The sequence below is a fragment of the Corvus cornix genome, chromosome 15, assembly GCF_000738735.6.
Source record: "Corvus cornix cornix isolate S_Up_H32 chromosome 15, ASM73873v5, whole genome shotgun sequence".
NCBI lineage: Eukaryota > Metazoa > Chordata > Aves > Passeriformes > Corvidae > Corvus > Corvus cornix.
In genome coordinates, this window is record NC_046345.1 from 6,946,734 (window position 1) to 6,972,737 (window position 26,004).

The window sequence follows — 26,004 nt, forward strand, 5'->3', positions numbered from 1 at the left end:
GCTTCTCTGGCAATTCACAGTTTCTGAGTGGCTCTACTGCTTTTTCTTCCTCAGCTTTATTTTTCAAGCACTTTTGGCTTTGATGCTTTTTGTCAGTCTGTTGTTGTGCTGTGTTCAAGTTGCCTGAGCTGTTTGGTTTTCTCCCATTTGCTTTGCTGCTGCTGTGGCTGCAGAGGGACAAGAAGCTGCAGCATTGCTGGGGAGGGTCACGTGCAGAGGAACCCACAAACAAGCAATGGTAGCATCTCAGAAGATGCAAAAAGGTGTTGAAATTGGGGTAAAATAGAAGTCAGCAACTGTTTTATAACGGGCTACATGACACAGGCCGACACTCCTCTCACTCTCGTTTGTCTCACTCAAAGATCCTGTCCTCCATACTTTTCTTCCTCCTCCTCTTTCCTTCCTGTAGCTGGGATACACTGCAGTGTCAATTTTCATTTAGTCCTGTGTCTAAAGTTATGTAAATAGAGAAAAGCAAGTTGTGATCAGCAAAGAGAGATGTGATTTTAAGAAGGAGATTTTTTTTTTATTCATGCTAAGGTGTTGAGGGGAATTACACTAACATCAGCTACAACTTAAACATAGTACTTGCTACCACAGTTTCAAATCAGTGTGAACTTAGTCAGCTAAAACACTGTTCTAGCTTGGGAGTTTTTGGGGGGGGGCTGGATGGAGCCCCATATTCTGAGCATTTCTTAAGTGTCACCATGTTTCTCCCAGTCAGGAATGAGAACTAACAAAAATAGATGGAGGAAAGGTGGCAATGCCTTTTTCTCATAATACGACCACAGAAGCATCTCTGGAGACGTGTGCACATACAGTGGCACATCCACATCCCTGGCTTAGGAAGCTGTGGAGGAATTCTGAGGCGGGGTGGGGGGAGAGCGGGAGAATAAACCTTGCCGCTCTAAGAAATCCTGAAAATGTCCATCAGAAACGCAGCGAGTATTCGGAGGCTGCTGGAAGCGTTCCAGTATCAGAGTCTTTGTCTCCATCCATCAGAGGCACTGCAATCTTTGTGCCCCCAGCTTCAAACAAGGGCTTCACGCTGTCCTTGCAATCTGCCTTTATGCAGCGGAGTGTGGAGGCTTCTAATTACGAGGCCGAGCGGCGCGGCGGGTGGGGAGCCGTGCTGCGCCCCACAGCCGCGCACCTGATTATCCGTTGCTGAGGTCGTTAGAAGGGTTACTCCTGAGTTTAAGCCTGCTCCGCAAGACCCCTAATTATATGCTGCTCTGCAAGTTGCATTAAAAAGAAATTGTTGAAAAGACAAAGGACAGAATAACATTTCCTCCCTCATCTTCCCCTCTCTCCCCCCCCCCCCGCAGCACATACAGACACACTCCCCCTCCTCTCCCTGCTGGGCCCAGAGCTACTTCTCACGCTTGAGTTGGTGCAAGCTCTGATAAAGCCATTGAAAGATGCAGCAGGGAGACAGAGCGCTCCCAGGGACAGAGGGAAGCAGAAGAGGAAGCCGAAGTAAAATGACCCCCTCCCAGGTAGATACAGCCAGGCGCTGCTTGCTGAAGGAGTTGTCCCACAGAGCAGAATTAGAGAAGAGATTAACCGTCCTTTATTGTTTTGTTTCACTTCCTAGGGAGCAATGTAATGTGGTTTCTTCCATCGTGAAAAACCTGCTTCATCTGGAGCTCCGGGAAGCCTGAATCACTATAGATAAGACATTCAAAGTGCAGTATCCCTTGCACATGCTGCCAGTTCTCATTTTAATCTCCCTAGACATCAAAAAAATTAAAATGTAAAATTCTAAGCTATGCAGTTGAGTGACATGAAGGCTGCATTCGCTGCAGTGCAGTTTCCAAATCTGGGACATGCACACATGTGTCCATTCCTGTCAGAGATAACGGCTTTATGTGTGCTTTCCGTGAGCCCATGAAGTGTACCACTAACAGAGATAGAGAATTGGATGGGTTCTTCATTACCACATGTCTGGACTACTAATGAAACTAAACCCAGGTTGATAACAGTAGCACTAAATATTTCCAGCACTTCCTGGTGCAATGGTAGCAGTTTCAATTTATGGTGGAGATTATTACAGGGGTATCTGCAGGACCAAGGGCAATGTTTTTTTCAAGATTGTTATTTCAAGGGTGGGTATTTTTATTACTCTCTGGATTCTAGCCATACCTGAAAGCCTGAGTGGCAGACCAGGATTTCACCACACTAGATTCTGTACAAACCTGGTGGGGAAAAAAGGATTCTGTGCTGCAGATCGGGGGTTTTTGAGACATGGCTATGAAATTCTTTCATTGCTTTTGTAGCTGTAGAGAAACCCATATTTGAACAGGATTTCAAAGTCAAAATGTCAAGGTTTGAGTAACTTCTGCACTGGAGTATCTTGCCGACTCTGTCACGTTATCCTGTGCTGTAATCTGTGAGCTTTAGACCTTGCTTGGTCTCTTGGATATCTCAGTAACAGTGCTCCATTGTATGCTCTTTGCTTCTTACTAGTTTGGCTTCATTTCATTCTGGATTCACTGCCCACCAAAGGCACTAGCAGCAGGGAAACTTCTGCCCATCCTGTATCATGAGGCTTTTCTTTTTTTCCCCGCCCATGTTTTTGTGTATTCAATTTGTCTCTGTGTAGTGAGGAAGGTCCCTGCAGCAGTCTCTGGGGCTCTGGTTCACATGGCTGGAGAGAGCAGCAGTGCAGCCACACTGGCAGCACAACACATTGTTCCCATGCATTTGTTGGCATTCCTTCCAAAGCTCTGGCTCGGGCACCAGGGAAGGGTTGAATGTGCTTCTCTTGGTCACCTTGTGCTCACCCCCATTGCTCCCTCCAAGGCAAGATCCCAGACCACTGAAGGATCACTTCCTCATGTTTGTGTTTAATGTGAACTCACAAGCCTCTCTCTGTGTACAATGTGAAATAATCCCAAACCTCGAATCTGATAACCCCGATTTTTTTTCTGTACATCAGCTTGATGTACCCCTTTTGCTGTCTCATGCCCTGCTTTTCACCACTGCCTCTTGAAACATGTCTTAGGTGTGGTTACTGTGGGGCATTTTTCTTGGCTACCTACCCAACAGCAGGATGAAGATGGCCCTTATCCCACCTGCAGTTTTATATGGCTTTTATGTTTTGGCAGGGTGGCACAACAAAGATAACAGCTCCCTAAAGTTATTCTACAGAGCAAAATCTTTGTTTCAAACTGTATTTGGAGATCTTCCAGTCATGCCTCATATTTTCAAGAAATCCGTGCCTTAAGATAGTTCAAAATCTCTTTGATTTAAAAATGAGCTGGAGCTGTAACCTTGTCTTCAGGCCAAGTGCAGGAGTGCTGGTACCTGTTTAGTAGCTGTGGTGCTTTCCTTGTCTTAGACACTCTTCAGTGAGTCTCTTGTTGGCTTTTTGGATTTTGTTCTGTGACACCTCCCTGCTTTAAAAGGTGCAAAGAGCGATCACGGTGTTTTCATGCATGGTTTGTCATTTCTTCAACCCCAAAGTCCCCAGAGTCTGAAAGTTGAGTCATTTTTCTGCTGCCAGAGTTGTGCAAGAGGTTTGCCTCAGGAGACAGCAGAGAGTCTTGAGGCTTCAGCCATGCAATGTTGAACAGTCTCCAGAGTAAGTGTCAGTTTGAAGTAAAAGAACTTGAAATCTAGAAGCAGGGAAGATAAAAGTGAATTTGATCATAGTGCTTTTCAAACACCTGGACACAGGCAAGATAATGAAGCAGGCAGCACGTTCAGCTATAGGTCACTTAGCCCATGTTTGACACCATAACCCATTTCACTGCGCTCATAAACATGGGCATGAGCCACTGCCGCTTTTGGAACACCACAGTGACTGACTTCCATCTGCCAGGAGGGGTACAAGGAACATGATCCTGATATCTCGCCTGAGTCACGACACCTTTCATGTGATCATTTTCATTGTCTCAGAATCAGAAGTGTCTAAATTCTTACCTGTCATCTCAGAAGTCTGGCTCTGGTTCAGAGGCCAACTAGATACGAGCTCAGATAAGCCAGATATGGCTCACTCCCTCTAGACTGGGAACTGATAGCTTAGTATTTTTTATATTTTACCATGCTTTTCTTTCCATTTTGTGGAGATGGTTTTGGGAAACAGATAAGCACTGGCTGAGATCAGGTAATATGTTTGTACTAGAGGAGGTGAACAAAGAGCACTTTGATAGAGCTGTATTTCTTTATTAATTACTTCCCTGTTATAAAGACTGGATCTCCTGGCTGTAGCCCAGGTAGATGTGAAATATCCACCACAAAATGCTGCAGTAGCAATGCAAAAGAAGTATGCTTGGGTTTATATGAGACAGTGATAAAGTGGGCTCATGAAAACAAGTGTGCCGAGCTGATGCGAGCCCTGGCCCTGCAGCTGGTGTTGATACGTGGCAACCTGGCACACCAGAAGGATTTGCTGCCATGGATCATGACTCCAATTCCACCCTGGACTCCTTCATTTCAGCACAAAAGAATGGAATACTTCACAGTGGCTTCTGCAGATTTATGTTAGGATGTATTTGTGGCAATTGTCTAAATCCACTTCAGTTTGTGGTGTGGTGAAGTGTATTGAAAGAACCTGGTCTGCAAGGACTTGGGGAGATCAGGAAGCAAGGGAAGAGATACAGGTGAGAAAATGAATGCTGGCAATTATCTGAATTTCAATGGAGTGTCTTAGCTGGGACTTCCTGAACAGTTGTGAATTTTTCTATTTGAAAAACTCAAGACAAATTTCTTCCACTCTTGTACAGCTGAAGAAAATGTTTATATTTGAAATAAGGGATGAGCAGATGGAAGAAAGTGACTTCTTTAGTGCCAGCCCTGAGCCTTACTGTAGTAGAAAGTGTAAAGTCATAGAGTCAGTGGTCATGATTCAGAGTCAAAAGGTTACAGGGTAAAAAAGAAGTGAAAAAAAATAAAGTTCCTTATTTTTGCCTTCTTGGTACTTGAGCTTTCTGTCTGGCCAGCTGCCACAGCCTTAGGACTGCAAGCAGCCCTGTGTATGGAAGGTTTTCTTTCCTAACATTTCATCAGTTGATCCCTCAATTGATCCCTCCCACTCTTCAGGATTGATACTAGGCAAGTATGTTTTTAAAAACATTGTCGGTGGCCACTGCTCTCACCATGTCTTCTTGTGCTGTGGCTACAGCTGGTGGAGCTGGATGAGCAGAAAGAAAGCTGGTATGATCAGTTCAGCAGAGGTTAATGCCACTGGTGTGCCACAAGAGCCCCGTATTAAATCTGAACCTTGCAAAGATGTCTGAAAACCAGCAGAGCGAGTGGCTGGAAGATTAACTCTGCACAGGGACACTTTGGAGAGCAGAGAGCCACAATAGCGGTTTCAGTGCCAGCTTTGTCCCAGCTGCCAGAAGGGACTTTGTCAGGGGAGTCCTTTACCATGGCACTGCTCCCCCAGCTGCTGGAACAATTGCTCAAGACCACTGGCAGTCAGCATGATTAAAGCAGCCTTCAGGCAGCTTTATTTTACATGGGCAGCTATCCAGGTCCAAGGGTTGGCTCAGCCTGGAAGGATGGAGAAGGAAGTTTGCCATGTTGTACCCTTCCACATCTCTTCTTCATCTGTGTTCAGGGTCAGGCCTGGCTTTGGGGTTGATGTGTACTCACCCCATGTTGCAGTCCATTAAATGCTCCCAGTACCTTGGGGTATTGACTGATCTGACAGGATAGACTTTCCTTTTCTTTGTACATAAAAGTGCCATTTAATTGAATTAATTACTTAATTTTTTGCTAGGTAAGCTGGGATTTTAGCTGTATGAATTAATAATACAAACCAGGAGCACCCTTAAAACTTAAACCCCTTTCCTTTCTCTCAAACTGGGTTGCAGCTGTTAGATCCCATTTACAAACCATAGGTGGTGTGACTGCCGATAACAGTTACCAGTTCCGTGTTGGGGTTGAACTGCAGGAGCCAAACAAGGCTGCTTGCTCATGCTTCAGTTTCTTCCTCAGGCCAGGTAGAGCCTTCCCTTTGCCTTTGTATTTTTAAAAATGGGAGCTAGGAGGTATGTTTACCAAAATGGATTGTTGTCCCAATGGGAATAGCCCTCTTTTGCTTTCCTCTGCTTTTTATATGTGAGTATGTAAATATATGTAAATGTATACAGGGGCTTGGATTTACCCTCTTCGTCTCCCCCTCCCATGTATAATGTATGTGTTAAACACGTAATCATTAATCAACTTTGTGGGGAGTGGAGACAAGAAGGGCTCTTTGATGATAGATGTATACTTGTGACTGTGCTTGTATGTGTGTTTATTAGGCAGCACAGTGCTATCAAAAGAAACTCCAGGTCCCCAAGGATAAGAAACAGCACAGGGAACAAATGAAGAGGAAAGAAAAAATCCAACCCCTCTTACTGTAAAACCCTCTGTCTTCTACCATCTGTCTCCTTTTTTGGAGTGAAATAAATTGGGGAGAGAGCTTTGAATAAGGTGCTTATTTGTAAGGCACTGAAACACTCATGTGGAGCAGAAGCAAAGTTATGGTTAACGTTGCCTCTGATGGCTGGGAGTGTTGGAGGCGGGATGACATTATTTCTTTTGTCTGTACATGCTGGAAGTGGTTTAGAGAAAAAAAGCCTTCAGGATATCATGCACAAGCACAACTATTTCTGAGGTTTTAATATCATGTTTGATGTTATGGAAGGCACAAATTAAAGGTGGTCATTGCCCTGAAGTGTTCATAATAAAGACAACAAAACCCACAGTGGTTGTTTATGAGTACCCAGCTCAGAACATGCTTCAGGCTGCTCTCTGTTGCTGGAGGAGGACTTGGGGCTCTGGAATTACGTGTCTGGAGATTAAGGTGGAGGCATAGGGATCGCCTTCTTTGCATTACTTCCATACAGCAGTAAGTCTTGGGACCTGAAAGCTTTGGACTGGATGTAGAAAACCAAACATTTCCTTGGTTGTGCTTGAGGGGAGCTTAGTCTGATAGAATTGTGCTTATGGTCTTGTGCTGTCCAAAATGATAAAGTTGGAATAGACATGTTTGGGGGGAAAATTAAAAATCCAAAGTGTTTAGGTGCCCTAGATTATTTTTTGCTGCTCTTATTTAGCCTGTGCTTGTAAGTGCCTATTTTGAGAAATACCTAGTCAAACGATATTTTAAATGAGCTTAAAAAGTGGCTTTGGCTCATTGGGTGTAGAACTGCTGCACCTTTTGCTTTGTGTTCTTGCAGAGCTAGGCAGGAGACACCAAGGTCTGATTGGAAGCGCTGAAGTGCGTAGGAAACAGCAGTCCTGGCTCCATCAGCCATCTGCTCCGAGTCCAGGAGCCAGCACCAGCCAGGGCACAGGGGAAGGGCTTGCAAGTGTGTTCATGGGGAGCAGCAGCAGTGAGACCAGGAGGCAAATGGGAAAGAAAAATTCCATTTTCTGCAGTCTGCTCAACATAGAGAAGCTGCAGCATGCTAGATTTGTCAAGGTGTATGTGGTATTGTTTTAGGAAAGGAAAACCAGTAAAATCCCAGGAAGATTAAACTCAACAACAGGTACATACATTTGCTTTGCACTAACCTAGGCTATGTTTATGATAACACAGCCTTATCCACTCTGGCTATTTTTTCTTTATTTTCTATTTATTTCCTCCTCCAATTTGCCAGAGTCAGCGCTTCCAAATTGTTTTACTGATAAGCCGAAAGCCACAGAAATTCAGAATTTTCCTAAACTGTTGACTGTTCAGGTCTACATTTTTGTTTTTGGAGATCTTTCCACCATTTTATTTTTCACAGAAGGAATAAACAAGGAGTTGGTTTAGGAAAGTGCTTCAGGTATAGTGAGGTTAAGCACACACATGGAGCTAAGCATTTGATCAAGTGCTTTTCTGAATGCACTTTCTAGAAAATTTATATCCCTTCCACTGCTCTCACTAAGCTAATCGGGAGATGCTGAGGTCTGATCAGAGCCTTTTGTGCATTTTCAAGATAGTGTCTCTGGAGGATCATTACACACATCCCTCTGCAGAGACTACAAGGAGATTGTCACCAGGAAAGTGTTAGTCACTGTGTATTAACATGCAGGATTATTCTGCCTCTTTCTTCACTGTAAGCTTTTCATCTCCTTACTAAGCAGGCACAGTCATGTCTGGGCTAAAATCACAAAGGTTTCTTAAAATGCTCCATTTGTACTTCCAGTTCAGAAATAAACTCCGGTGAAGTGAGCTGCTAGCTGTTGTGGGACTTTGGAAGAGAGGCAGGGAAAGGGCAGTGGCTTCAGCCACTCCTGCCACAAAGAGTCCAAAGGGAGGTGAGCCAGGACCAAGCCACAGGAGCCCAGCGCTCAGCTCCTGGAGGTACAGTTGTCTGGAGGGGTAAATGACCTGACAGCTGAATAGAGTTGTTGATGCCTTGGCCGACGAACAGATGGTCAGCCAGAGAAAGGTCGAGTACAGCTTGCTCTGCTGTTCCTTCCAAAAGCATCTCCCATGCAAAGCTGGTGGTTGAACACACACCAGTGGTGTTCCTCCTCCAACTGGACAGCTTTCCTGCCCAGAGCCATGGCCATGCCTGTGGCAACAAGAAGGCAAGCTATGTCTGTGAGTGTGCTGAAAACTCTCCAGCTGGTGGCTGAGCATGGCAAGCGTTAGTCAGGGACTGAAAAAACATTTCACCCTCAGACACCACCATGAAAGGAGAAGAGCAAAGCCAGATGAGTGGTGCTTTGCATACTCACAGATCCATGAACAAACACAGTAGAGAGTCTTAGAACACAAAACAGACAGACATCTATCCTTTGCCGCAGGCAAATGAAACTTTATGGGTGAAATGGTACTGGTATATATGGAAAATTAACCTAGTAATTGCCCTGCAATTATGCCTCATCAAAGCAATTGCTGTTAGATGGTGTGTCCTGCTACACCACCTTTCCAGTACGAGTCATGCATCTACACTTACAGCCTTCCATCCTTCTTGAGAACCGCCAGACTCCAAATGGAGCAGAACCATGTTTTTGTTGGAAATAGTTGGTTACTGATACAAGACAATTACTGGAGATGTTTCTTATAGTTTGTGTGTGAGGAAATGGCCTGGTTTTGTGGTCAGCTGTTGGCATGGTATGCATTTGACTGCTTTAATAGTTTTTGCAACCCCACCCAAATACTCGCTGTAGTAGAAAAGAAGTAACTTTGGAAGAGCTGCTTGGGTGTAGCTGATCACATACTCACCCTATTAGCTTTAGCTGTCCTGTAGAGTTCCTGTACCCAGAATGTTAAGAACACAGAGCTTTTGTCAGATCAGTTCATGTCTGTACAGATGGTTTCTCAACTGGAATTGCCAGTAACATCATTTGCAAAGGCTCTGAATGACATTTTTTGTCCATTTAGGTTTGGGGGATTTTTTTGTTTTGTCTCTCTGATTGTATTCATAAAGGAAAAATTGCAAAGAAAAGAGCCAAAGGAAAGTCAAGAGGCATTGTACAAGAAGGAAAAGATTATAGCAGGGAGGCATAATGTATTGGAAGTGAAAGACTGTTCCCATCTATTGGGGATTTTCTCAAGAATGTGAATGTACACATCTACTAGAAGAATGGGAAAAGAAGGGCTGACACTTTGTGGGGTTCAGACAAAAGAATATAGATCCTTTTCCCTTCGCATCAAGTGGTCCATGGAAATTAAATTGTCCTCTCAATGCAGGGGGGAGTTCCTGTCCAGAATGGATCACAGCATGGTGGTGACTGTAAAGAGGTTTTCTCTTCTGCTACCCTGCTCCACAGGGCATTTGCTTGAAGAGCATAATTAGGATGTGCATCTGGAAAAACACACCGCCAGACACAGATACAGTAACACACTGGAACTCAAGTGTATTTTAGTCTGCTGCAGATGATAGAAAAACTGAGATGAACACTGGCTAGACTTACTTCCCATGAACTTTCTCTCATCATTTCTTCACATACTTTGGCTTATTCACATACAGTTCTCTTTCTGTAATGGAGAAAATTGGGTTATTTAAATGCCATGAAAGAAGTTTGATTTAAGAGGAAATTTGAAAAAGAGAATGAAGGCCTGGCTGGTGAGGCCAGAAAAGCTTTTCGTGCTTTGGACAGAGAGCACAAAGAGCCTGGGTAACTCTGTTGGCCCAGGGTTTATAGTGTGGCTGTTGGTGCCACAGCTGGTTTCTCAGAGCTGGGAGGTGCTGAAGGGAGTTTGTTGTTGGCCAAGTTAGTCTTAGATTGCGGAGGGGGGTGGCGAGATGCAGGAACTGAGAGTCTTTTAGGATTTTTGGAGACAAGGATGAGAAGATTGTTTGTGAAAGCAACTGGAATGGGGCATGGAAAAATCCAGGAAGGCTGTTTTACCCACGGGTGAAACTCTCTCTTTGGTTTGGACTATAGCCAGTGGCACAGAGTAACAAACTTTTGAATTCATGTATCTGCTGCTTGGCCCGTCCTCGCTGGAGGCTCAAATGGAGCTGCCTATTCTGGAACCGTTTTAGCTCAAATCAGCTCCCAGAAGACAGTTGTTAATAACTCATTTCTCACCAGCCCTCTCCTCCTTCACTCCACTCCCTAAAAACTGGGCTGAGAGACTGTGCAGGAATTCGGGCTCTCCCAGGCAGGCCAGCAGCAAGGTGACAGGCTGAGGTCATCTGCTAAAGCCATCGCCGTCCTGCAGAGCAGCCACAATTCAGAGCACAGCCATGTTCAACACTGGGCTCGCTTTCTGTCTATTTTAATGCTTTAAACAGGGCTGTGCATTCAGCAGTTATTTGTATAAGCGTTCTCCAGGCATTTGAAAAAGACTTCTGTTTTCCGGAAAAGAGGAGGAAAGGGGCCGGAAGGAACTACGTGGGGCAGAGTAGGGGCGAGTGATAGGGGAGCAGCCAAAATAGAGGGGTTTGGCTGAGCTCGTGTGGGGGTGGCTGTGGGCAGACACAGTGCTGCACGTAGACTTGCTAGGGCTCCCCCACACCTGGTATTAAATCAGAAAAAAGCCTTCCACCTTCTGGTGCTGGGAGTTATGCTTTTTAGAGCTGAGTTCGACAGTTGTTATTGCAATTTTGTGGTGCTCTTTTGATTTACAGCTGTTTTTACGACCATTGAGGCAGCCACAAATCGAGGAAATCTCATAAAACAGAGAGTAAACGTCTCCTTCACAACCCAGGCAGAGTTTTGGCATCCGTGCTTATTCCATAGAGCAGGATGTGTAAACAATATTGTGTCCCCTGAGTGGCTGATATCAGTACAGTTAAGTGGTAACAGCTTGAAAAATGCATTTCTCGTATATTAGTGGTAAAACTCGAAATGGGCCCCCAGGCTAAAGTAAATTGGTGACATTTTGCAGCAGAAAGGAGGGGAAAAAAGGGGAAAAAAAAAAAAAAAAGGGCAGCGATTGTAAATGCAGAGCCCCAGCTTTGAAAGCAGTGGGACTGGAGCCAAAGTTGGATTTATCTGCATTATTGCAGTATGGAAATAAATGGATCCACCACATTTGTTGCAAAGCATATCTAATTGGAGAAGACAGATTATATGTTGGCTGCAAATGGGGGACTGCCCCATTCACCACCTTCTTATACAGAATATGAGGTCAGTTATTGCTGTATTTAGTCAAGGTACAACAATGAGAGCTTCTTTCTTGACTTATTGTATAGCACAGGAGAAAAGCTTGGTGACCCTTCTCTGTAGAAAGTGGGTGAGTGCACTTCACTGCCCTTGAATGAGTGAGGGATAGGAAGCCAGATGCTTTGCAGATGTGAACCATAGGCTTCCTTCCAAATTTTTTCCTCTGCAGCCTCCATTTGTAGGGAAATTTCTTTGCTGTCCTTTTTTAAGGTGTTCCTAATCCCATCTGTTGGGTCTTTACATACTCATGCACCCTGTGGTGCGCTTTCTATTGTGGGTGAGGGTGTCCAACCGAGAGAACAGAGCTGTGGGGAAAGGGAGTCCAACAGAGGCTTTTTTTTTTTCCCTAAAATGTAGAAACACGAGACATAAGACAGAGGGAGAAGGGTTGATGGGCAGACTTGATAATGAAGTTAAAAGAGTCAATCTAATAAACACCAGAGAGACAGCTTCTAGAATTTCACCATGTTTTGGGATTACTGCATTCGTATTGTTTACCTAATGAATATTTGATGTTTCCTTCATGTATAGAGTTGCTGATATGTGATGGGGGTGACGGGAGGTGTCGTCGTCCTGTAGCTTCTCCATCTGATTACCCGAGGTCTGCTGAACATAACAAGTGGGGGTCCAGTCCAGCTCAAATTAATCTAGTGTCTGTTGGCGGAGGAGAACTATGAGAAGACCTTGGGCAGCTGTCTGCTTCACAGAGCCTGGCAGGGAGTTCTCAAATAAAAAAGCTGTCTTTCCTTTCCTGGACTCATACTCAGCATCTACTCGCCCAGTTCTAATTAACCTAATGGATAGTGTTAAAACTGGGCATCTGCAAGGGTTCCTAGACCAATAATCCAGGTGGTTCGGGAAATAGTTTTCTCATTCGATCAGGAGAGGAGGAGAAGGCAGATGATCATTCATTTTTGTTAGATTTTGCTTTCTGGTGCTGTCTGAAAAGAGCTAGTCTGAAGATGTTGAGTTAGGCTGTGGCATCCCTCTATTTCTGCAATTTCCATGGGCAAAATGGGAATGGCCATTCCCCAAGATCGTGCATGCACACACTCGGCGCTGTTGGTGGTAAAGCTGCAGTGAATGACACTTTTATCCAGAGGTTATTTGTTAAATTCTTTACTGATGTGTTAATAGAAAGCACTGGACAGGAGGTGGTTGCAGTGTTTGCTTATGAATGTCTTCATGTTGGTAGCATTTTTATTAAAGTTTTACCTTCGGGAGTCATGTTGCTGCATAGGAATCTCAGCTTCCATACATATTACACTTCAAAGGAAAAATCCAGCTGTGTGTCTTGGTCTCAAGGATTAAACTTGAAGACTTAAAATTAGAAATGAATGTTGACAAATGTACACAGATGTCCAAATTGGTTTCCTTTAAAGATATATTAGATTTTAAATCTTTTTAGTGTGAGTGCCCTTGGCGTTAATAATTATTTTGCATTGTCCTGCCACAAGCACGAAGCTGGAGGGCTGCAGCAGGTACTAGCACTGAAGTAAAGGAGACCAGTGTCTAAACCACAGTCCGCTAGCAGAGGCAAATCTTCTTAAATCTCTGTGATCTTACAGCAGCTGAAGTGCTCGGAGGGGGCAGGGCCAGCGCTGCTCCTGTAAGACTCACATGACTGTAATATTCATGTTGTAATAAGAATCTCTGCTACACGTAATTCTGCTGGGATTGAAAATTTCCCAGTAAACCTCTTAGCAAGGCTGCTGAATTAAAAAGAGGAGATACTTCTGAGGTGGTGAACCACACGATCTCTGCAGGAGCTGCTCCCGCCTGCCAATGCTCCCATACCCGGGCACATCCTATGCTTGCCAGGTGCTGGTGGGCCAGTGCACCCATCCAAGAGCTCTCAGTTCCCTGGGATTTGCCTTCACATTCAGTATGAACACATTCAGCACGCTACAGCCCTGGGTGTAGCCAGGGATGTGCTTTGTGTCCAAACCGAGTAATCTTCTTTATGAGAGGGCAGCCCACTTCAGCAGCCCCGTCCTCCTGGGTTGCACAGCTGTGCAAGGAGTGGACCTGGGAAAGAACGGTGCTTTTGTGCCGCACAGTTATGTGTTTAACATAATAAATGTTTATTGTCCTCTGGAGCAAAGGAGCAATAGGCTAAATTATAGCCCAGGGAGGGAAAGCTAGAATCATGAGGTATAGGCTGTTAATTATCTTTTTTTTTTTTTAGCTGTCATAATGTACTGGCGTTTGCCTGCAGCTCCCCCCCTCCCACCGCTCCATTACCTCCACCACCACTATCTCTAAAATATCTGCTTCCCCTACCACTGTGCCCTCCTCCTCTCTGGCCTCCTGCTCTTTCATTTGTAAGGCATCTCTGGCCTCCTGAGAGATTTGTGACTTCTCTCCCAGCAGCCGCTTATGGTGATAAAGGCCCTCAGACTGCCTCTCTCTGATTAATCAGCCCTCGTGCAGCCTCGATAGGGTGTTAATTTGTAAACTCAGTGGACAGGCAACTGTGATAAGCCTCTGCAGCTGCTCTGTGTCTGCCGGGGGGATGGGCAGATAAGGCTTCAGCCCTGGGATGCAGCCAAGAAATATTTTGGAGCAGTGAATTAGAAACAACAACAACAAAAGAGCCTTCTGCAGAGGCACTCCTTTGAGGTTGCTGTGGGTAAGACAGCAAGTTTCAATAGCAGCAGACAAGAGCCGCCTTCCTGATAAGCTCCCTGACCCCCCAGGCCCAGGAAAAGGCCAAGTCAGGATTGCATCCGTAACTGGGAAATTCTGTCAGAGGGATGTCCGTGTGTCACATGCCATGGTCTGGGCTAGGAGGACGATGCAATCTTCGCTGTGTCTCATGTACTCGCTGCAGTTAACCTGATGCTTTTCAGAGAATTTGATGCTGGTTTGTCAGGGCTGTCTGGTATGACATGTCACCTGCAAGAAAGGGATGGACGCTAAGGGTGTCCAGAACAGCATCAGTGTCAAATGATTTTTGAGCAGCCTTAAATGTTTGCTCTGTGATATGCTTCACCTAAAATTCTATACAGGGTCCACTCTGTATCCAGTGCATGGATTAAAAACAAGAATACAGCATTTTTCCTAGAGAGCAGACCATGCCGAGTGGTCTGAGACCACAGAGTAGTTCTCTGAGAAATAGCAAAGCTGGGGTTTAAGCTCTGGAATGGCCAGGCAGATTGGAGCAGGCTGCAGATTGGAGCAGTGATGGCAGGCATGTATTCTGCTTGTCTGCTCAAGGTGGTTATGTTGAATGTTCCTGGTGTGCTCATGCAATTTTCCCTTTTTTATTGATTTGATTATGTTTTCTTCAAAAATTGAAAGGAGGGGATATTTCACTGAATTTTTATCAGTGCTTTGGTTCAGCTGAATCCTAATGATCCTGCCATTGTTGGCCTCCCTAATTGTTCTAATATTATCTGACAACATGCAACAGACGATGGAAGCGGTTCCTTCCCTGTCTGCCAATGCAGGTTCGTTTTTGAACTGCAGCAATCCTCAGACAGACAGTGACCTTTTTACGAAATCAAATGTCTTGCAAAACCCTCTTGGTCTCTGAACTGTGATTTATAGCCATTTGTGCTGGAGAAAGCTGCAGGTGGGATTTGGGTGACACATAATTGGTTAAAAGATAAAATAAAATGAAGGTTGCCCTGCTGGTACAGTGATGGCAGGAGCTACAGGATTGAATTGCTTGGCAGTGCAGAGCCTGGCCCTCCTCCTCCCGCCCTCCTCCGTCGCTTGCCAAGTCCTGTCTGGCAGGCCATTACAATGATAAATGCAGGTAGCTGGCAAAGACCACAGCTGAGAGTTTGTTCTAGCATGCCAAGCCCTGCTTGGCATTCCCGGTCGGTGCCAGCATTTGCACTCTTACTCAGTTTGACGGAAACCAGGACATGAGGTGTGAATTTATGTCCGCATCCTTCCAGGAGAGAGTTGGGATAATGAAATGCCAAGGCAGCCCTGGGAGCAGCAGAGTAATTTGGTAGGTACCAAACAACAGTCTGCCACCTGTCATTCGCCGCACAGTCCCTGCTCTCCCTCATCACTCTTCCTACAGTGCAGCCTTTGAATTATAAGAAGTTTTAGATAGTTCTGCAAAGAGCACTCGCCATTCCCTTTGATTTAGTGCAAATAAAAAGCCGTATCCCAGCCAAATAGATGGGCTGACTAGATAGGATCAAGCTGTAATGACAATAATGCAAACTGCTTTAGTGGTGTGTTACACAGCGTTCCCAACCTTTCCTACTCAAAGGTAGGTTTTCCCTTACATTTGTAGCAAAAGCTAAATCAGTAATCAAATCTGTGCTTGCCTAAGTGAGTGTCTGGGAGATGAAAAAATTTTGAATGTGGAAGTGTAGGCTGAAAAGACTGTTTTGGGAGGGGGTCAAGTCTCAAAGAAAGGCATGAGGGCTCTGGTGTTGGAGATGTTTAAAAGCAGAGCACACAAAGCCCCTTTCTCAGTGTCATGGAGAGCTGTGTTTCCCTAACTGTGGTGTGTATCAGTTCCCTTTACCATGGACACATTACTGATGTGTAATACATCATACACTGAGAGCTGCAGCCTTGTCCAGTGGCACAGGGAGAGGACTGTCCTGGATGTCATTCGTATACCAGAACGTCCAGGAGCATACAAACTGTTACAGGGAAATCAGTGCTGATTAGAGTGGAAAATAGCAGGAGTGTAAAATGAAGGTAGATTTGGTAGTGGCTGGGGAGCTGAGGTTTAAAGGAGGAAGATACTGAAGTAAGGACCAAGTGCACCTTAATTTAAATTAGGACACACAGGCACACTAACATTAAGCAAGTATTTCGGCCAGTTTTAATGAGGGACAGCTGGAAATCTTTTCTCGTTGATGTCTCTGGAAACAGCTGAGGAACCTTCTGCAGCTGTATGACGAGCCTTGGTGAGGTCCAGGAACTCCCCAGCTTCCTCCCTTCTCCTCCTTCACTAAATTTTTTTTCAGTACATGTATTTATTTATTTATTGGAGCTGAGCTGGGAAGGAGAGGGAGTTTGATCTTTTCCTTTGGGAGACAGCAACTGCTCAGAGGAAGATGAATCATAAAGCATTGCTAATGGAGGGGATGGGAAGGGGAGAACTCTGGGCTGCAGCCATTCCCCAGGGGCTGGGGGGATGGTTTGAGGAGAGAGGGAAGAGCAGGCCTGTGCCCCGAGGCTCTGTTGGCAGACATGCCTTAGATCAGATGTCCCTCTGCTGTCAGAGGATTCGGTCACCCTTTGTCACGGGAAGAGGCACATCTGTGCAATAAGCAACACACCACAGCAGCATATGTTTAAGAAGTACTGTTGCTACTTGATTAAAACTAGTTTGCTCAGTCCCACAATGGTTGTAAAATGATGAAGAACATGCTCAGGGTTCAAAACATTGTTCATTTAAGCTTATCACTGTCTTGCCAAAAGAGGACTAAAACGAGATGTCAAACTTGTAGAGGAGCAGTGAGCTTGGTTCCTCCCTGCCCCGCACTGAGTCAGACTCCACACAGCGTTTCCTTCGGTGCCTTCCGGCCCTCATCCACTTTGCCTCACATTCTATTTGCCACTGTGTAAAGTCAGCATAATTCAGTGGTGAATTAGGACCAGTGATCTCTGCTTCTAGGCTCTCTATGGCCTAATTTAATCCTGTGTTCCCAGGCTTGTGCTAGCTTCTCAAAGCGGCTGTTGCAAAAAACAGTCATGGTTATATAAACTGCTGAGAGAAATGAGCATTCTTGGAAGAAAAAGTGACAGAGGCAAGTGCATGGTGACAGTCCCTTTCAGGAGCAGAGCAGTACTGAATATGTGTGTGCTGAATGAATGTGAGGTGGGAACCTAAACAAGTGTGTTGCTGTATGGAAGTACAGTCCAAGAAACATTTTGTTTCTAGTGACCATTCTACAGAGTAAGCTCATGAAAGATACAGAAAACCCATCACTACCTCTCAGAGATGGCCTTGAATGATAGTTGAACTAGAAGGATCTGTGGCATTTAAGGAATTGCCATTTCAATAAGTAGTTGCTTGTTCGGGGTGTTTGTGCTGTGTGTTTCACTGTGATGTGTTGTGGTGTAACTGAAGGTACAACTGTATTTTTAGGATTGTTGCTAGAAAGCTGGAGATTTGTTCTTGCTTAGGGAATATTATTTATTATTACTCCTTATTTGTACTGGAGGTCAACAGACAGAATTTCATAAATGATCCCAACTATCAGCTGTAACCAGATTTTTCAGAACAACCTGGTCACCATTCAAGTTTCTAAATGAATTTTTGGAAATACTCCATACCCAGTAGCTCCAGTCAGGTTGATGCCCCAAAGGCAGCTGCTGAGTGCTGAGCCCTCTTGAAAGCCCAGTCTATAAATTCTGTGGGAAGATAATCACAGTGTGGATTTGTAGAAGTCCTGTTCCCTCTTGCTTAATCCCTTACACTGCTGTGTCCCAGCCAGCCGTATACCACAAAGCTGGATATTCCTAGAAGGTTCATAAAAATGACTGAGTTGCAGGTCTGACTTTTCTTTTGTCTTCCTAGCTGAGCTGTGGTTTCTCTCCAAAAGTAATGCAGGTTTTGGAAAGACTGTAAGCTACCTTGAGACATCCTCTCACAATGCAGGCAGTGTTACCCATGGGCTGCTTCTGTATCCTGAAATGTGTAGAATACTTTGTTGGTCTTAAGGGGGATTTTTACTTTGGGTTTTTGTGGCCATGTGTGCTATTTCTAGGCTTCTCTTGCACCTTTCCATATGTATCAATTTCCATTTCCTGTAGAAGAATCACAACCCAAACAATACCTTCCTGTTTTAGTTATTGTTCTCATATTACTGGATGAAGGGTCTGGTATGAATGACTTGCAGAGTGAACTGGAAGGTAGTAAAGCAGTACTGACGTGCTGCAATTCTCTGCTGGACAAGCGATCAAGTGGCATTGGAGTGGTTGGTAAAAGCAGGGGAGACAGATGAAAGGAAAGAATGAAAATTGATCCGGAATTTTCAGGTAGTGTCCATGCTACATGGATACGTTTCTCTAAGTGTATCCAGCACTTCTAGTTCAGAAATCTCCCAGAGAAGGGTTTTCTTGTGAACTTTTTAGTGCTTGCTAAGTTCAGTAATTGTGCAAACAGTCTCTCTTGAGACTGGCTCTTGGCTGTCCAGTAGATAGGCAGCCATCCAGAAATAAAATTTAAACTGCATTTTACTGTCTCCTTCTTTTGCCTACCGTACTGGACTCATTTGGAGGGAATGCTTGGCTTTTGCCCTGTACATGACATACAAACCAGGTCCCTAACACTACTTTGCTTGTTCCTTGTGAACCAGAACTGCAGCCTTATTAGCAGTTTCCCAATGTCTTGCTATCAGGCTCCTGGATTATCAGGCTTGAATCTGGCATTCGGTGTTCCAGGAGATGGCATGAAGGTCCACAGAGCCTCTGTTGTTGGTGATAAGGAACAGTTCTATTCCCTGTTAGCCATTTATAGGCTACAGATAAGGGGGGGGGGGGGGGGGCAAGTAATAACTGTGAGGCCTGATGTAGTTTATAATGCTGTCTTTGTCAGATGATGTTGTTCTGTTATATATAATCATTAAATTATTAATCTGCAAGAGCTCTTGCACCTTTCAGCTGCCTTGGGTTAGTGGGAACCGGGATGGGTGAGGCATGGACTTCATTATGCCTCACTGCTCACCTTCAGAGAGAGTGTGCTACATCCTTTGCGGTTACCACCTCACATTTGAGGAAAAAGCTGCCTTTGCTCAGCTTTTAGTGCTGAAAATTGAATCAGTGTTTATATGTGCTGGGTTCAAGGGGAGGAGGGGGGAGGGACTGCAGCACCACTCCTCTGCTTGCTCTCCGCAAAGCAGAAAAGGGCAGAAATGTTATTTTCCTCTGCAATGTATTCAGCCTGGTTTCAAGCTGTTGCAGAACTGGGTGGAGACATTTTCCCCTCTAGGTCTGGAGTAGAAAAGACAGAAAATTAAAAGGTGACAAAGGATTGGTAACTTCATTGAATAAGCCACAAAGGGGACCTGGAAGGCTTGGTGTCATCGAAAGGATGTTGGGTCTTAGAAGTTTCAGCAACATGAGGTTACCTCAGAAACTGCTGCTCTGGGGACAGATATCAGATATGCTTAAAGTGCCATGGTTGTTGCTGGGGACAAGGGTGGGACCGTGCACGAAGGTTTTTATGAACCCCTGTGGTGGGTTCTGTGGCTGTGGGCTATGCTCCAGGGCAAGGGAGATGAGCAGCCAGTGAACCAGGAAGGGTGGAGGTGTCTTCTGTCTGTGAGCTTCAGGCTGGGCAGGTCTCGCTGCCTTTTGCAACAACAAAAAGGAATTTGAGGGGTCTCTGAGATGGTCCTTCAGATGGAGACAGGCAGGAGGCAACGAGAGGGGGAAAAAGGGAAATTTTTTGTTTTATTTTGTAATTAAAGAACGTGTGATCTCCTGGAATGGCTTGAACTTCTGCATGAAAGACTCCAAATACCTGGTTTTGTTCACAAAGGAAGAATTCCACTTCTTTTTATTATTTTTTTTTTTTTAAATCCTTTCTTAAACATATGCAAATTGTTTGCTTGGAACAGCAGAGTATTTGGGAGGGGACTTGTTTTAGCAGATGTGTTGGTTTGCTGGATTTTTTCACTCATTAGTGGGCTCCCTCAGACACATAGGTTTTATTGTATGCTTTCTTTGAAGGGTGACTGATAGAGTTGAATGATGTATTCAGGCTCTTCCTCCCCCAGCTTCCCTTCTGCCTTTACAGCAGCTCGCAGAATATCCTATAGCACAGGCATTCACTGTTTCAGAATGGTGCTCGTGCCAAAAACTGCTCAGATCTGGAGCTAGAAATCACCAGAAGTGAGAGCAAAAGTTACTGTAAACTCTAGGTGTGAAGGTTTGTGTCTGTGAACTGAAGCTGTGATGTTGAAAACGCTGCTCTGTAAATGTTGACTCTGATTGTGGAAGGCGGTGGCACATGCTGATAGCAGAAGACTGAGCAATAATCCGGGTGTTTTACTTTGTCTTTAAAGTGAATTTTCTGGCTTGGCTTCCTTAAACATTGTTTTAATATAGTGTGGACCTGTAGCACTGAGATCTTTAGCTCAGGGCTGGGCACTGCCAGTCTGCACTGAACCCTCAGTACCGAGGTGCGCAGAAGGGAGTGAGCTGGTGGCTGCCACAAACTGGTGTCGGTGAGACCGGACTCCACAGAGCAGGGGAAGCACAAAGCTTCTCCCAACTGGGTGGCTGCCACGGGCAGAGCAGGTCCTGCAGCCGTGGCTTTCTCTGGATGGCTCCCCAGGAAGGGCTCTCCTGAGCAGGCTCCTGTTGAGGGCTGCACACCCCGGCATCCAGACCCAGCACTTAGGATTTGTGGCTCAGCGGCCGATTTACTGCTGGGGCTTTAGTGCAAGCCACGCTGAAGTTTCACTGCCTGTAAAATGGGGGAATCTTATTTATCCACCTGCCACGTGTCCGAGTGCTTGTGGAGTGCTTTGAGAGCAGGCCCTGGCTTTGCGTGAGCTGTTAGCATGGGTGAGTTCGCAGAGCCTGCAGATGTGTTCTGCGTCTGCGGTGACTTGGTGTTGATTATAAGTGAAAAATCTCCGAACAATGGGTTGTAAATTCAGAGTTGGCTGTCAAACGTTTTATGCACCACTGTTGTTGCTGCTGTGTGACGTTGTTGCACTTTCTTTGCAAACCAGCCTAGGCAAAACCTTGTTTAATCCTGGTTCTTCCTCTTTTTAATCCATGCAGTGAAGGGATCGTGCAGGTAACTGATTTTCCCTAAGATTTTAGGATCCTTTCGCTGAGCTGTGTAATGATCATACATGCCACAGCTACACGTGCAGCTTTGTCGTGGACATAATTCAGAATTTTTTTCTTATGTGTCTCAGCCTCAACCTATTTTTCATGTTGTTTTCCCTCTCTTTTTAATACATTTGCATTAAGTAAGACATTCAGTGCTTGCAGTGCCACTTTTCTTAGAAATAACATTAGTAGATCACTCTTGCTTCTTACTATATCTCATGCAGAACTTCTTGCATTTTACTATTTGTTTTTTTCCTTCTGAGTCGTCATTTAAAATATATAGCAATGTAATACAATTTGTAGTGCTCTTTATCATACAAATCTCCCAAGGCACCTTAGAATAAAATCAATAAAATCAAAAATAAAATCAACTTAGTTCAGCCATGTGTTGAATTAAATAACTGTTTTTAAAGGAGAGCCGGGGGAAAAAGGCTTTTTTCACTTTCAGTATCTTTTGCTCGTCAGCTTTGTACTTCACCCCATTTTATTCATGCAGCAGTCAGTGCCAACACGTTGATGATACTTTCTTGTAGATGGTAGTAATGTTGATTGTGCTCCTGCTCCCAGACCAGCTTTGATTCTGGAGAGGCTGCTTGCTATTTTATCAGATAGCGAGGAGGAAAAGCTTATGCTGAAATCGGTTGACTGTTTGATATCAGTGGGGGGAGGAAAGGAAGCCATCAAATTAATTCATAAAAGCTTTATTTACGATGAATGGACTTTTTTTCCCTGTCTGTCGTTACCATCTTGTCTGTAACCCAGTGACCCTGATTATCATGAAGCTGTTTACAAGGTTTAGGTTAATTGGATTTCTTTAACTATTTCCCAGAGCTGTGAGGAGCACAAATACACTGCTGTGGAGTTCAGACAGCATAGTACAATCCAGTCTGCAAGGATACGGGCTTCTTCCAAGAGGAAGTCGTTTTATTTCATACTCAACTAAGTGCATAGCAGCATGTACCTGTCATTTGGCATAATATTAAATAACACCCTCCTTCATACAGATGTGTTCAGTTGCAACTTGTGTTTCCAATACACAAATTACATTTTGCATGTTCAGCAAGAATTGAGCTTATTTTCAGTGAGAGAGCCTTTGAAATGTGTTTTGGTTGTTTTTTTTTTTTTCCTTCAGCTTGATAGCAGTTTCGGTGGTTTTGTTTTTATATGAGGAATCATGGATAAAATAGCTGTGCATTGCATGGCTGCCTAAATAAACGAGACAGGAGGATATAGTTGGGTGAGATCAGGACAGTCAGTCCTCTTGCTTGGCTTTCATCTCCTCAGGATGCATGCTCGTTCTTTAATGGCACAACATTGCACCCTCCAGGTGCAATGCGCAACTGCAGGTCTCCAGATAACCCACTTGTTTTATGAGCTGTGTTTTTGTGAGCAAGCCTTCCGAATTTCTCCTTCAGGATTATTCACCCTCTCTTTCTCTTCTTTTTCAGGCTTCTGTAGGCTCTGAGAAGCTGTTCTCTCCTGCAGCAAATAAAGGTAAGTGATCTGGAGAAATGCTTTCCTTATCTTACAGCAAGAGATTTGGGTTGTGAATCCGTATGGTGCGAATAGCAGGACATCAGTTTTGCGAGAGCCTGTAGCTTGGCCACCCACATTGTCATAAAGATCAGCTCTACAGGCTTGTGATGATTTAAGTTAAAATTTAGAGCTGCATTGTCTCAGTGTGGGGTGGGACTTCTTCCCTTCCAGTAAGATTTGTATGAAGTGTCTTGGAGAGAGGGATTATTGACAAAGGAGAAGTCAGTCCTTATTGTAGGGGATATGCTTCTCCCTCTAATACAATCAAATGCTCATTTCTTTTAAACAGATTAGTATTTCAGTGCTATCTGTGTCATCCTGACAAGGGCTTGCACATCCCTCTCCTGCCTTTGCCCATGGAGCATTTGTGCCTGTACCTCTCGGTTGTCCAGGACATGGTGGAGGGTGCTCGGCAGAGCACAGCTCCGCTCTTGCTGTTAATGACAGCTACCTGTGATAGGCACTGGGTGTTGCTAAGAGACTGCCTCGTTCCACATCCCCTTGGGGGGCACAGCCACGGATCTCTAAATACGCCAAGCCCTCCTCTGAGGGCTCAGCACAGCCATAAAACCGGGCTGCTCTGCTTTCATGTGTTCCCAGGGATAATCTCACTGAGATGGGTACTGAGCAGAAATACCGAAGAAACAGGCTTGGAGAGGGCAAACTGTGGTATACGGTGGAAAGCATTGTGCTGGGAATGGTTCCACTTTGCCATGTGAGGAGGTTTGTGTGGCTCTGAATGAATTGCCAGGGCTTGTGGCTGTCTGCAGCATCCTCTGCATTGAGCTGCAAAATAAAATCAGTTCACAGCAATAGTGGATGTTAGGGGCATGCAAATACCCCAAAGAGGGGAGATGAGGCCCATCAATAAGAAGTGCTGAAATTACCTTCTTGCATTATTTCAGTGGGGCCAAGAAAGGAACAATTTGCAGTTGTGTAGGAGTAGGTGCTGGACATGGAAAGGCGGTTTGGTGGTTGTGTGCTCCCTCACCTGGATCCAGGCCCAGTTTTTAGCTGGGCTCTTCAGCAGCAGTAACTATTAGGAATTCTCTTTCTTTCCAAGCTTTGCAGATTTTCAATGCCAAATGTGGAAAACGATGACAAGCCCATTATGTTATTACATTTGCAGATATTTTTACAAAAGTATGCAGCTTTATCTGGGGAAAAGAGGGAAATTTAAACAAATGGTGGGGAAGAACATTTCTCTTCTCTCACTTGGCTCGCTGATAAGGCAAACCAGATTGCCCATACGGCACTGCCTCGGCAAAACAAAAATCTTGCCATCCTGCATAATGCCTGGCACAGAGATCTGCTGGAGAGGCTTATGTTGAAGCGTTAGCAGCTTTGTTGGCTCCTCCTTGTGCTGAAGCCCAAGATCTCCCACCCCTTCATATCATGGAGCAGCTCAGCAACATGAGTTTTCAAAATACCTCCCTATCAGGAAGTTAAATGTGCGAATGCCTGTGAATTTGCTGTCTTGAAGTTTGTGTTCAGTGCTGTTTATATCCCTGTAATTTCAGCCTGTTCCTGTTTTCTTTAATGTGGGTGTAGACATTGCCAGCTTTGGGTTCAGATCATGGGTTTTGTCTCAGATTTCTCTTTTACCCTGGCTCTGTACTGATGTACCTCGCTGATGGCATGGGCTGCCATCATGGGCAAGCTCTCCTGGGGCTACCTCAGCGTTTGGCACTTGGCTTGAGAGGTGAGAGAAATTTGCCTCAGCAAAGATTTTGTGCAGAAACCCAAACAGTGCTAAATTTTACCCCTCTCCCTGTTATCACTCCCGCAATGCAAGAGCCAGATTTGTCTCTTGCACATGCAAATGAACGCCGCTCCTACACGACCAGGCTGGGGGATGCCATATGGCCGGGAGAAAGTGACTTTCAAAGCATTGCACTTAAATTCCTTTTGTGAGATAAGAGCGTTGATTTAAGGCCATGTTCTCCAGGGCTGGAGCCGTGGTGGCTCTGTGGGGAGGGAATTAGCTCAACACAGTTTCCTGATGGGCACTCGCATGGTGTGGCACGTGCTCATCCTCTCCCGTGGGCATTTGCACCGTACCCTTCTTTTGTAAACACTGGTGGCCTTTTTGGAGAGATATTAGCTAGCAAATGTGCAGCATCCATGCTGCAGCTTTTATTGAAGGTAACCAGGCTTCTAAAACACATAAAGTGGATTCATTGTCTGGTGTAATTCCCCCTGTTCCCAGTTCATTGTTTGGTGCAACTCCCTCTGTTCCCACAAACTTTCCCTGGGGATGTCTTCGGCCCTGCGTATTTGTTTTATGCCTTCCTAGTTTATCAGCAGCTTAGCAATGCAATTAAGTATTAAGATAGGCGGGTTACGCTTATTTGAGGCTGGAACAGCTGTAAAATGTAACCTTTGACCGCATTTGAGAGCTCCACAAAAGGCTGGAGGAGCAGCGTCTTTGTCTGGGGCTCTCTGGGTAACGTTTGCCTTTGCCCCTTCCCCGGCAGGGCCGCGGTGGTGGCCGTGCTCCTCCTCCTGACACCAGTTCATCCGCAACAGCAGATGCACGGCGTGGATGTCCACTTCGGGGACCAGTCGCTATTATGCTGCAGAGAGAGGTGTCCTGACCCGGGGTGACCTTGGTAGTCACAGCTGTGATATAGGCTGAATGGGGCACTTTGAGCTTCCAGCAGAAGAGGAGATTAAATCCTCTGTGTGAGGAAATAATAATTAAAAGTAAGGGCAGAGAAGCCGTGATCTGCTCTGCTGACAGTCTTTGTTTTCTGATGCAGAAAAGTGTTTGTTTGGCCAACTTGTCACTGCAGTACAGAGTTACAAGGGCATTTGCTGCCAAGGGCCGGGTGTTACATCCTCCTGGAGAATAAATCAATAAACAAATAATAAAGGTCTGTTTGCTCTCTCCTGCAGCTCCTTTCTCACAGGAATCTGCCAGCCAGCCCTTCCTTTTTCTGAAGGACAAATACCAGGAAGGGCAGGGGAAGCATAGGCGAAAGCCATATCTGTCCCTCCATCTCCAGGTGGGAGGATGAGGCAGAGGAGTGACAGTGAAGGATAGGAAGGCAGATGAGTTGTGGGGCTGAGGAGGAGAGAGGGATGGTCACCCCTAAGTCACTGCAAGGAACTCCTCCTGCCTGCTGAAATGACATT

The 26,004-nt window shown here is 45.1% G+C and overlaps 1 protein-coding gene across 15 annotated transcripts in view; it reads left to right on the forward strand.

The window, feature by feature from the left end:
• Window positions 1–26,004, forward strand: part of FBRSL1 (fibrosin like 1) — a 507,802-nt gene that overhangs the window by 429,758 nt on the left and 52,040 nt on the right. For all 15 annotated transcript variants that reach the window (XM_039560807.1, XM_039560809.1, XM_039560806.1 and 12 more), the window contains one exon: window positions 22,779–22,824. In XM_039560807.1, the coding sequence (XP_039416741.1) occupies window positions 22,779–22,824 (46 nt within the window). The remainder of the gene's footprint in view (window positions 1–22,778; window positions 22,825–26,004) is intronic.